This window comes from Pecten maximus, chromosome 16, assembly GCF_902652985.1.
Source record: "Pecten maximus chromosome 16, xPecMax1.1, whole genome shotgun sequence".
NCBI lineage: Eukaryota > Metazoa > Mollusca > Bivalvia > Pectinida > Pectinidae > Pecten > Pecten maximus.
The window spans coordinates 21,557,987-21,571,489 of NC_047030.1; the positions used below are offsets into that span (position 1 = coordinate 21,557,987).

Sequence of the window (13,503 nt, forward strand, 5' to 3'; positions counted from 1 at the left end):
TATAACTTTTGACAATCTCTAAATTTCTTAAAGATCTTGGTATTGCTAAATTAACCATATGTGAGTATTCCGTCCGTCCTAGTACTTCTTTTTAATGTAAATATTTTTCTTCTTGTTTTTAATATATTCTCAACCATTAGCCTGGTTTCTTCTTAAAGTTTCCTCAGCCATTGGACGAATTTCTTCTTCTAAATATGTCCTCAACCATTAGTCTGATTTATTCTTGCTGTTAATGTTTTCTCAACAATTAGACTCGTGTAGTTAATATTTCCTCTTCTATCGGCCTGATTCTTGTTGTTAATGATTTTTCAACTATTAAACTGATTTCTTGTTAATGAATCTTCAACATGAGACTGATATCTTGCTATTAATGTTGCCTCAACTATTAGACAGATTTCTTGTTATTCAAGGATTAACATCAATTATTTTTTCTGTTATACAGTCATAACAGAAAAAACTGGAGTGTACTCTAAATAAACCGCGAAGCGGTTTATGAAGAGAGTACACTCCAGTTTTTTTATGTTATGACTGTATAACAGAAAAAATAATTAATGTTAATTCTTATAATTTAATTTCGTCTTATACACACCAAGATATTTCACTTTCTTTGGCGAACTCTTTTCTGTGATAAATTATTACGCAACGTCATCAGCCAATCAAAAATGACGTTACCTTTCGCAACGTCAAAAATTTTGTTATGGAGGTATAACAAAATTATTTCAGCCAATGAAAATGCGTGTTTCATACAAAATTAAATTATTGAATCTTCAACATGAGACTGATTTCTTGCTATTAATGTTGCCTCAACTATAAAACTGATTTCTTGCTGTTTATATGTCCTCAATCATTAAACAGACTTCTTCGCTATCGAGCACATCAAATGAATGAAATCGACAAAAGCAAGATAAATCCATAAAACTTCTTAAACACAAAAATTTAGAACAGATAAAAAATATAGAACTTGCTCCCTTAAATAGTGCTTTGCTTAACAATGCGCAAAAACCCGTCAAATTAGAGTGTTGTTTTTATTACTCAGGGGAAATATATTTAATTTTGGATGTAGCTTTGCTGCAACAAAAATAAAAAATATGTGTCTAATAATTATACAAAAGACATCTACTTCCACCTTGGAAGATGAATTTAATGATATAGATACCGGTTTTTCGTCAGAGATACTAAAATTGTGAAAAACCAGTAGATAGACTATGGAAATCAATACAAAGGTACAGTTATTTTTATAATCAATATTACAAATGTTGCAAAGTTTCAAAAGATCATGAAATGTATGTATTTTGAATCAATTTCCACTGCTCATAAGAATTGTAGTCTGTAGAATTTAATATGCAGAGTTACGGCAAATTATTGGGGCTTCGAATCCGACAGCGAAACTTACCATCAAAAACAAATTCTGAAATTATTTCAGTACTTTATTGATCTTTTTGTTATGTCAGGTCTTTATTAGCGAGACATTTTGATAAAGCACTGTACTGGCCAGTCCAATGTTATTTCTTTAGCTGGTCGGTCAAGTCAACCAACATATGTGGTCGTTTCGTGTGTGTAGCTCGGGTTCACAAGTCCATAGTTGTAGCCGGTGTTCGTCAGTCCATAATTGTAGCCAGTGTTCGACAGCCCGTAGTTGTAGCCAGTGTTCGACAGCCCGTAGTTGTAGCTAGTTGTTGGAATACCATATTTGTATCCAACATTGTAGGGTGCGTAGGAATAAGAGTTACTTATTTGCGGGGCAACTCCTATTTCCTGGATACCACCTGCAATATAGATATATCTATTGTACAACTGACAAATAATACATCAACACTTTTCAACACAAATTGATACAACAAATGAATTAAGATATAGGTCGAAAGAAAAGATCTGGATGAGAAAATGTATTTAATTTTGGACGTCAGAAACGAAGCATCATGTGCGCTTTTTGATGATGAGCATGAAGAAGAGTGCATCATATATAATACTGAGCGTAAACAAGGATGCTCTCGACACCAACTTTAATGCTGAGCGTGAAGAAGGGGGCACTAGACGCCATTTTTTATCATTTTGATATGTCTCGTTCTGGGACATAGACCATTACATCCCTCTTAATGGTACTCAAATGTAAGGCAGTGCCAAGGGATAAATTAGCAAGAAAAAGGAAAGAATAGAGGTGATAAATATTCCGCATACAATGGGGGCCGCAGATACCATCCTTACCTCCCTACACAGGAACTTTAAAGTATTGGTGAAAAAACATTCCATTGTACATTTCCATTCAAACAATATTTTATTATGTCCTAGATGTAAACAAAAGACTCTTACCTTTGAATAGCAACTCTAAATGCTTAATTAGTAACTTTACAGGTGCATATACTTATCAATAACTATAAGACTGCATTATGTTTTGATTTACCATAACTCAAAAACGCACACACACACACACATACACTACATGCGTGTATCTCGCACACAGGGGAGGCCGTCATTATATGACCTTAGCTGTTGATAGGACGTTAGACAATACAAAACCAAAACTTACCATCACTCCAGCTGTGTAAAAGTATGGAAACCAGTAAGGAAATATAGGAAAACATAATGGACTAAACCGAATGTGAGGATGTAGAAAACGGAGTGCACAAACACTGTTTTAAGTCATTATTAGATACTGCAATAATCTCAAAATTATATAAACTGCTGTGGATTCTAAATCAGTGTTACTGGAAGACTTAAAACATGGCAAACATGCAAAAACAAAAGATTAAGCCGACATGATGACAAACCCATAATTCTAACTCGAAATCGATAAAAACGAGCACATAAAACTATGGACATAAACATTTGCATTGTGACCCTCGAAAAATTATAAGACTAAGAGAATAAGAACTTACGTTCGAAAGGGAGAAGGCCAACTGGACTTTTCTGCTTCATATACGACACCCGCCATACAAATCTAGGTCAAGTCACTCAAAATGCTAACTGAGGTAGCGATAACTAACCACTATTATAAGAATATCAGCAAGTGTCGGCCACATCTGTCATCGTATCGCATACGGAAATAGACTACTAGTATTTCCATATAGATTAGTGATGTCGACCATACTACTACCCCATGGTCAACTATGTAACCCAGCAATCATTACGGCCTTTAAATATTCATCATTACATTTTAAAATCAAATAGGGAGGCTGAAGTTGGTTCCGAGTTCCGAGTTCCGTTTAAGAAAAGCAGAACTAGGAATCGGTTCCCAGTTTCGTTTAAGAAAATATTCTATGTACTTTATCTCAATATAATAGGCGTTGCAGAGCAAGATATGCGAAAAGAGAACCGGGTATATGCCATTGATGATTGGTGGGGGTGGGAGGGGTGTACTATATTTCTCAGAGAATACGTACCATTGAGGAGTGTTGGTTGATGAGGTACTGTATTTCTGAGATAATACGTACCATTGAGGAGTGGTGGTTGATGAGGTACTGTATTTCTGAGATAATACGTACCATTGAGGAGTGGTGGTTGATGAGGTACTGTATTTCTGAGAGAATACGTACCGTGATGATCGGTGGTTGATGAGGTACTGTATTTCTGAGAGAATACGTACCATTGAGGAGTGGTGGTTGGTGGGGTACTGTATTTCTGAGATAATACGTACCGTTGGGGAGTGGTGGTTGGTGGGGTACTGTATTTCTGAGATAATACGTACCATTGAGGAGTGGTGGTTGGTGGGGTGCTATATTTCTGAGATAATACGTACCATTGAGGAGTGGTGGTTGATGAGGTACTGTATTTCTGAGATAATACGTACCATTGAGGAGTGGTTGGTGGGGTACTGTATTTCTGAGATAATACGTACTGTGATGATCGGTGGTTGGTGGGGTGCTATATTTCTGAGATAATACGTACCGTGATGATCGGTGGTTGGTGGGGTGCTATATTTCTGAGATAATACGTACCATTGAGGAGTGGTGGTTGATGAGGTACTGTATTTCTGAGATAATACGTACCATTGAGGAGTGGTTGATGAGGTACTATATTTCTGAGATAATACGTACCATTGAGGATTGGTGCGTGACTTGCTATTTGACTGCCGCCTCCCTGAAAGAATGAGTAAAGTAGTAATCCACCAAGCACGAGACCTATCAAGGGCAGTATATCACCGTCAAATATCTCCGCATCATCCCCGGCTGGCCCCTGTAGCCCTGTAGATCCTGTGACGCCTGTGACACCGGTAGCCCCTGTCGCCCCAGATGGTCCTGTGGCTCCAGTTGCCCCGGTAGGACCAGTTGCTCCTGTTAGCCCAGTTGGTCCAGTTGACCCAGTAAGACCAGTAGGTCCAGTTGGTCCAGTTGGCCCAGTAGGACCGGTAGGCCCAGTTAGCCCAGTAGGACCAGTAGGCCCAGTAGATCCTGTGGGACCTGTAGGTCCGGTTGGGCCAGTAGGCCCAGTCGAACCAGTGGGACCGGTTGGACCGGTAGCCATTTAGAATCTGATTAGAGATAGACAGATATAAAACATTTAAGGAATTGAAACAAAATAAGACATAAAAGTAGCATTTTACGGAATTCCTTCATTGTATTAAATGTTCATCGCTAATATGTTTAATGTATAACCAACACGCATTACTATGCCGTATAGCATTCTATCAATCTCCCGATTTTAAATGAAACTTTTAATATACACTACAAGTAAGATAGCAATTATGATAACACAAAATTCAGACATTGAAAGCAATAATGCTTCCGAAAATTAGCACAAATATAGATATTTTAAACAATCAAAAAACCGTCTCCAATGATTGTTGGAGTTTGGAGACAATATGGGAATCCAGCATGAAATTGCGGGCAGAACAAATAAAGGAATTTAAAAAATCAATTTAAGATATCTAAAAAAAAAATTCCATTCCAGTGATTGTTGGAGCTTGGAGCCAATGTGGAAATCCAGTAGAAAATTACAACCGAAACAACTAATGAAGGCTTGATGTACAGACTACATAATTCTTATCAGCTCGATAAACTTGGAAACTGGGTTACTATTCCAGAAATCAGTAAATTAAAACCTTTGTCACTATGCATAAGAATGTATGTGTTATTTGCACGGTTACCGTGAAACCCTGTAACTAAAATTCAATTTAAGAATGAACTCAAAGTTTACTCCTCTTTGGCATAATCCTCAAAGTATTGCACAAAAGGCACATGAATGGCGGCTTTAGATATAGACTTGGTGAAATATACATTTAAAGTCGCATAAAAAATCCAGCATTGCTCATAAGGCGCCATGATTCAAAAATCCAGAGATGCTAGGAAAGTTGAAATATACCTATAGATATATATATATATGAAAACAATAGGAGAGAAAGTATATTGTTTATATTATAATTACATCGTTGTATTGTTATATTAATTTATACCGTGGGAGTTCTATTATTTTAACAGAAATATCCGGATATTGATTTTTTTAATGTTTTCAATTGTCATTTATATTTACGTTATATATATTACAGATATATAGTGTCTGCTTTCATCAACAATGATTTTATTGGTCGATTATATCCTGTGATTTGATAGATGTTATGAACGAATTCAACACCCTAAAAACTCGGAAATAAGACGTGGTTTATTTTCTTCATTAATGATGCACTTCGGGCTTATTTTTTAGACTGATTTTAAAATAAGATAGCCAATTGCGACAGGCGGCCATTTTTTTGTCAGTGAAAGGTTGTTAATAAAAACTATTTCTCAGAAAAGTTTTCAATATATATGATTATGATCTATATCAAACAATTCTTAATCTATTGTTTCACTTCTATTGTACACCCTTAAGAAGTAAAACTTTCAGATATGCAATTAAAACTTACCCGTGTATAAACAGGATGAGGGGAGCACTTCCACTAGATGCGCTGGCCTGGAGAAGTCGGTACTGAGCAGTTTTACAATGACAGTCTTCACCTTTATATAGATAGACAACAAACCCGAACCCGTCATATGGCGCACCGAAACCACGCATCTGTTTCTTAGGGCCATGGGCACCGACCGCTGGAGACGGGGGTTTATATTCTGGGAAGCATAGCTCCTTACTGCATGTTTGGAGCCGAGTCTGGGGAATCACGCCACCTAAACCAAGGGCGATCTCTGTGTGGCCCACTATAGCTTGATGGCCGTTTTTCCATTGTATTTGTATAATGAACATTAAATTGGGATCCATTTCAATATTTTTCTTCTTTTTATTTCTTTTTTTTTTTACTCATTTTCGGGAAATGTGTGCTTTACAAGCCTTTGGTTGATGACCAATTAAAACTTATAACATTGACATCGTTGATACTTTCCTGCAATTAGATACACTTTGTTTACTAAGAGTCTTGTGTTTGTTTGTGTTTTGATTACATCATAAAATTGGTACGGTGGTATTACAGGCGTGTACTTATAGAAACAAAAATATTAGCCTCTACTCTTCGTAAGAGTAAAGGGCTATTTTTCTGTTTATACAGACCAGAAGTGAACGCCTGCTGTGGTGTTTTATGTATGTATGTTTTTCTTCTCTCTGATTTTTGTGTATAAAGTGTAGACAGATTCGTTTGAAGTGTTAGGTTTTGTCAATGCATTAGAAACATAAGAGGTTGGGAAGATATATAACGCTACTGATAAAAATGTCGATTGTCATAGATAAATTGATTAATTTGTCTGTAAAACTCTTGATGTTATATTTAATGAATAAAGACTTTTGATAAGCGAAACGTTTTAATGGTATTTTTTTTTCTAATTTCCTGGCCATTGACTTTCTTTTTTTAATAAATACTCTCCTAATAACTTTAATAACAAATCAACGGAAAATTGTTTAGTCCAGTTTAATTTTATAATTTACGTATCTAGGAATTACATTTTGCTAAGTATGTACTTTTAAAATACAAGGGATGTGTTATTAGCCTGTTCGTCTACATGTGGTAACTGAAGATCCACCGCAAGCGGCTACACTGGCGTCCTGACGCCTTCTGGGATATCTTGACACGCCAAAGTCTTGGGAAGTGGTTTACCGCTTAATTACCGCAAGGGCGGCGTGGAGGGGAGGGCGGCATACCCCAGTATGTTCTATACATTTCACCAAGCGGGTTCGATTACACTGCCATAAATAAAAGAACTATACACAATCGATTGACTTGTTGAAATATTAGAAGTGCATCAATTATTTATAAATTTCAACTTTGCAATTTCTTGAAGATCATTAATTTGTCATTGAGCTTTTTTTTTTTTTTTAGATAAATAACCGACCTCGATGAAGTTTCCGGGAGTTTTATGGGAGGAACCGATTTCCAAAGATGTTCCGAAAATGCATAAAAAACTTTTTGAAGATGAACCATAACATTACACTATGAACAACCCCTTCCAAAATTTTTGTTATTTTGTGAAAATGTTCTCTCTGTTTAACAAAAATTCTAAAAAGACATACACACCAAAAAATGCACGAGAACAAGTCGATCATAATGAAGTAAGCTCACAGTATCTGAAAGTGCCTTGAAAACAAACGTGGCCAGCGTTTTAACCGACTGACCTATCGCGGCCAATTTTAATGTGGTACTCGGTTAACTCGAATACTCGGATAACTCGAAGTTTTTTTCACGATCCCGATGACTTCGAGTTAACGAGGTTTGACCGTATAAGAAAACCGTGGGTATCCGACGATGAGTAAAACGGTGCCTTTTCATAAGCTGGTTTTTTTATTTCATAAAATGGGCAGATTTGTATTTTTCACATCAAAATTTTAAAATAGTAAAACTTCGCCTCACATCCCCAACAAAAACCGTCCTAATAAAGATTGTTTTTATGATTTATAAACATTTCAATCAGTAGTTGTTTATCTCCGTCGTGGTAATATACACGCGTCGTTACGAATGTAATTAAACGTTACTGAGAAATACATAATATTATGTTTTTACATTCTCGATGTCCCCACCAGACCGTCCCAGTGAAAGGTTTTGAGCAATAAAAACCATTTTAATCTCATTCGGGATGCTAACTGTCCAAATAAAAGATGCCTTTTAGGATTTATAACAATTTCAAGCAGTATAGCTTTTATTTCTTTGCCGTGTATATGATTAAATTAGAAATAAATAACAAAATCACTTGACACCACTAGGAAGTCACATACAAGGGTGAATATTGTATCCTTAGTATTCACTTGACATCACTAATGAGTATTGTTCTTATGGCAAGCCAATTTAAGCTATCATTTATTCATGGAGCAATGCTGATCCAATAATCAATCAAATTATATAATCATGCCTATATATAAGATATCTTATAAAATATATAGAGGATATCTAACAGTAGATTCAGTAGATTCTAATACCAAAGATATTTCATGAGTGGGACTATTTTTTTCAATTTAATGTGACAGTCCTGGTGGGAAACTAGCCCCCGAAGGCACGTGGTAATACATTTACCAATCTGTGCGCATGTTTTATTAATATGTGCATACGTGCACAGCTAGATTGCTAAAACGAGCGCACAGATTACGAAAACGTGCGCACAGATTGACAATCTGTGTGCACAGATTACTAAGACGTGCTCACAGATTGGTAAATATGTTACCATGTCCCTTCGGAGGGAAACGGTTAAAATCAGGAAATATTTTGTCCTATTTAATTAATGTATAATGATCTATAACCACAGGGACATTGAGACGGATCACATATTAACCTTCAGTACTGATGTGGTCACTATATTTTTCTACATCTAATTAACTATCATATTTAGATATGTATGTAATAGTACACTTCTTTTCCTACTATCGTTTTTAACAGGAGCACTTTGTTGTAGACTCGTCAGTGTCAAAATGATAAAGCGCAATAAGGGAAGTAAACCAAATCAGCCGCTTTACCAGGGGAGACAATCCCAATGATTACAAATCGATGAACACGACCAGCTTTGGCAGCTAGGCCTATAGTATCGAACTTGAAATGTAGTGTTTATGGCCCCAAATGGCCGATATCACATTTGATGATTTCATTTTTGAAATTATGGAAGCCGGAGGAGATTTAAGAGAAGCCGTCAACAATTTCGAGATCGAAAAGGTTGAGGTTTTGTTGGAATCTGGACAATATAATGTGAACGAGCAAGACGGAAGTGGTCGGACTGTTCTGTTTATACCGGTGTGTCGAGGACAGGCCATCCTTGTAAGGTTGTTGATCGAACATGGAGCTGATGTGCGTGTCCTTGACAGCAATGATAACTCGCCTTTACACTGGTGTGGGAATGCCGACGTCCTGGAATTATTGGTCGCCTATGGCGGAGACGTTACTCAGCGGTCTGTATCATTTAATTATTGAACAATGTATCCTATTTTGACGGATACACTACAGATACTCGCCTCGTCTGTCAATAAATACCCTTGCTATTATGATTATATATTAAGTGTGTCTATCTTTGTTACATTTTTACCAGTGAAATATCGAAAATTATTCATTCTATAAAAGTGATATTTTCACTAGTGAAAAATGTCAGTTTTTCTGATATTTACAAATATCACTTTTTCTTATTTGACCAATCTAAACACTGCTTAAGAAGACAATGGGAAAAACTTAAAGCTGATCCGGTAAATTTTGCTATAAAATGTAATAAAATGAATATCTAACAGTATCTTCAGTAATACCACATTATATTTTACCCGTGAAAAATATCAAAATATTAGCCCCACTCGTGAAATATATTTGGTATTACAAGTCTCTGGTATTACTGAAGGCACTGTTAGACATCCTCAGTTGTCAGTTTGAAATTTAATATGTAGAAAATGAAATTAATTAACTTTGTTCCTCATAAATTAGCATCCTGCTCCACCCCTTCACTACTGAAACGGTCCATGGTTGATCTATCCATGTTTGATAATATCATTATTTCTTTTTGCAGAAACAAGCTGGGATTAACACCAAGAGATATGGCTTCAAGGCGTGGAGTAGCTCCATACATCCTCGATACATTTTCACACATGGAGAAGCAAACCCAAAAAAAGGAAAAGACTGAATCTAGCGTTTCCGTTTTTCAGGAATTCAGCAATGATATTGGTCTTCGCAATCTCTGTCTGCTAGTTGCAGGAATTTTCTTCTTGTCACTGCAGTTTGCCTATATAATCACAGGTGCTTCAAGACAGTTGGAAATAATGGAGCCATTAACATTCTCTAGTGGATGACCAGCTGGAATCTGGAATCTTGAAGGGAATGCATACATTTTTTGCTTGCAGTCAATGAAAGTGGTTGAAGAGCCATGTGATTGTGTTTGAACATCTAGTCATGTGATAAAGAGGGAATGTCACTTCTACTTGCATTCAGATCGTGTTCTAGTAAAGCCAACTTTTGATGAGTCATTCAATTTGTAACACAGTTAGCTAAGACTAAAAGTTGTGACTATATCGTTCCAGCATTGTGGTAAAAAGATAATGCTGTACTGACATTAGCATTGTTGAATAAATCTGTACATACAAAAAAAATTCAACACAGCAACTGATGATATACATTGTATAGTGAAAGTTAAGTTTTTGACAACTTTAACAGAAATTTGTAATCTTACAAATGCAATATACATATTAGTACAAACTTACTCCAGATTTTAAGAAACTTAAAAACAATTTATAAATACCTGAACTAGGACTGAATTTGTAACCAAGAGTCAGTGATTCAAGGCAAAAAACTTTGTTATATTACTTATTCATATTTGATATAACTGGGCATTGAAGCTTTTCAGGAAATGTGAATTATTTTGCTAAAGCTTTATATAGATTTATCAATTTAATGGGTAATGAAACTCATTTGTAAATAAATAAAGTTATAGTAGATGTGTTTTTCAATGGTTTTAGACGCTCCCTACCCATGTCGGTTTGTGTTTCCCAGGAAGCTGAGAAACTGGCAAGTCTGTGCTGTCGTGCTTGTGTCCTTGGGCAAGACACTTTACCCTAATTACTCTGGATGGCATGTGATGGGCCTCCCGTATGTTGTTAAGTGAGGTAGTCACTAACTACTACAAGAGAGCGCTGCCTCAAATGACCCTGGCTGTTCACGGGGGATAAAACCAGCAACAAACAAGACATAACCTTTCTCAACTGGTTCACTGCTTATAGAAACAAGTACACAACAAACAAAATACAGCTGGGATGTCATCTATTTCTAATCGTGTCCCTTACCAAGCAGAAACTGAGGCATCACCTGTAGCCATCCAATAAGCAGAACCTGTAGGTGTCCAATAAGCAGAACCTGTAGGTGTCCAATAAGCAGAACCTGTAGGTGTCCAATAAGCACACAATGCATGCACTTATATGACAGCTACAGGTATTAAACTCATTGGATGGCTATAGGGAAGATTTTGAATGGCCACACATGCTAGACCACATGGAAAACAAGGGGCCGAGTGGTTAAGGTGTCCCGACACTAAAACACTAGCCCTCCACCTCTGGGTTGCGAGTTCGAAACCAACGTGGGGCAGTTGCCAGGTACTGACTGTAGGCCGGTGGTTTTTCTCCGGGTACTCCGGCTTTCCTCCACCTCCAAAAAACCAGGCACGTCCTTAAATGACCCTGGCTGTTAATAGGACGTTAAACAAAAACAAACCAAACAAACCAAACATGGAAAACAAAGCAAAATTTGGCAATAGAACAGTATGTAAACAAAGGATAATTTAATGTGAAGATATGCTAGCTGCTTCAGACTATCAAATATTTCACATAATAGACTGTTTTCATCTCGTGTCCTTTACTTAACTGGCTGACGGGCAACCATCTTTGATTGAAGCAGTTAAGTTTATTGATATTTCTCGAGAAGTACTGGAAGTGTATTTGACAAAATTTGATGTGTAGGTTTCCCTCAGTCCCTAGTTGTGCCTGTTCAGTTTTTAGGCTAATTGAGAAATCAAAATGGCCAACAGACAGCCATCTTTTTAGCCCACCATCATCAGATGGTGGGCTATTCAAATCGCCCTGCGTCCGTGGTCCGTCCGTCCGTCCGTCCGTAAACAATTCTTGTTATCGCTATTTCTCAGAAAGTACTGAAGGGATCTTTCTCAAATTTCATATGTAGGTTCCCCTTGGTGCCTAGTTATGCATATTGCTATTTGAGACCAATCAGAAAACAACATGGCCGACAGGCAGCCATCTTGGATTTTGACAATTGAAGTTTGTTATTGCAATATCTCAGAAAGTACTGAAGGGATCTTTCTCAAATTTCATATGTAGGTTCCTCTTGGTGCCTAGTTATGCATATTGCTTTTTGAGACCAATCAGAAAACAACATGGCCGACAGGCAGCCATCTTGGATTTTGACAATTGAATTTTGGTATCGCTATTTCTCAGAAAGTACTGAAGGGATCATTCTCAAATTTCATATGAAGGTTCCCCTTGGTGCCTAGTTATGCATATTGCGTTTTGAGACCAATCGGATAACAACATGGCCGACAGGCAGCCATCTTGGATTTTGACAATTGAAGTTTGTTATCGCTATTTCTCAGAAAGTACTGAAGGGATCATTCTCAAATTTCATATGAAGGTTCCCCTTGGTGCCTAGTTATGCATATTGCGTTTTGAGACCAATCGGATAACAACATGGCCGACAGGCAGCCATCTTGGATTTTGACAATTGAAGTTTGTTATCGCTATTTCTCAGAAAGTACTGAAGGGATCATTCTCAAATTTCATATGAAGGTTCCCCTTGGTGCCTAGTTATGCATATTGCGTTTTGAGACCAATCGGATAACAACATGGCCGACAGGCAGCCATCTTGGATTTTGGCAATTGAAGTTTGTTATCGCTATTTCTGAGAAAGTACTGAATGGATCTTTCTCAAATTTCATATGTAGGTTCCCCTTGGTAACATGTTATACATATTGCTTTTTGAGACCAATCAGAAAACAACATGGCCGACAGGCAGCCATCTTGGATTTTGACAATTGAAGTTTGTTATCGCTATTTCTGAGAAAGAACTGAATGGATCTTTCTCAAATTTCATATGTAAGTTTCCCTTGGTGCCTAGTTATACATATTGCGTTTTGAGACCAATCTGAAAACAACATGGCCGACAGGCAGCCATCTTGGATTTTGACAATTGAAGTTTGTTATCACTATTTCTCAGAAAGTACTGAATGGATCTTTCTCAAATTTCATATGTAAGTTTCCCTTGGTGCCTAGTTATGCATATTGCATTTTGAGACCAATCTGAAAATAACATAACCGACAGGCAGCCATCTTGGATTTTGACAATTGAAGTTTGTTATCGCTATTTCTGAGAAAGTACTGAAGGGATCTTTCTCAAATTTCATATGGAAGTTCCCCTTGGTGCCTCGTTATGCTTATTGCATTTTGAGATCAATTGGAAAACAATATGGCCGACAGACCACCATCTTGGATTTTGACAATTGAAGTTTGTTATCTCTATTTCTCAAAGTACTGAATGGATCTTTCTCAACTTTCATAAGTAGGTTCCCCTTGGTCCATTGTATTGCATTTTTGGACCAGTCTGTCCTGAAAACAACCTGGCAAACAAACAGCCATTAT

General features: G+C 36.9%; 2 protein-coding genes across 2 annotated transcripts; one reads left to right on the top strand and one right to left on the bottom strand.

Moving 5' to 3' along the window:
- Positions 1-1,417: 1,417 nt before the first annotated feature.
- On the bottom strand, positions 1,418-6,015 carry LOC117314819 (complement C1q and tumor necrosis factor-related protein 9-like). Its single transcript, XM_033868924.1, has 3 exons — positions 5,837-6,015; positions 4,035-4,468; positions 1,418-1,766 (listed from the first exon to the last, which is right to left on the bottom strand). Exons 2-3 carry the CDS (start codon positions 4,459-4,461, stop codon positions 1,528-1,530), a joined length of 666 nt encoding a protein of 221 aa, XP_033724815.1. The 5' UTR covers positions 4,462-4,468; positions 5,837-6,015; the 3' UTR covers positions 1,418-1,527.
- Positions 6,016-8,851: 2,836 nt separating this feature from the next.
- Positions 8,852-10,800, top strand: LOC117345317 (ankyrin repeat domain-containing protein 46-like). Its single transcript, XM_033908385.1, has 2 exons — positions 8,852-9,279; positions 9,879-10,800. Exons 1-2 carry the CDS (start codon positions 8,954-8,956, stop codon positions 10,156-10,158), a joined length of 606 nt encoding a protein of 201 aa, XP_033764276.1. The 5' UTR covers positions 8,852-8,953; the 3' UTR covers positions 10,159-10,800.
- Positions 10,801-13,503: the final 2,703 nt, after the last annotated feature.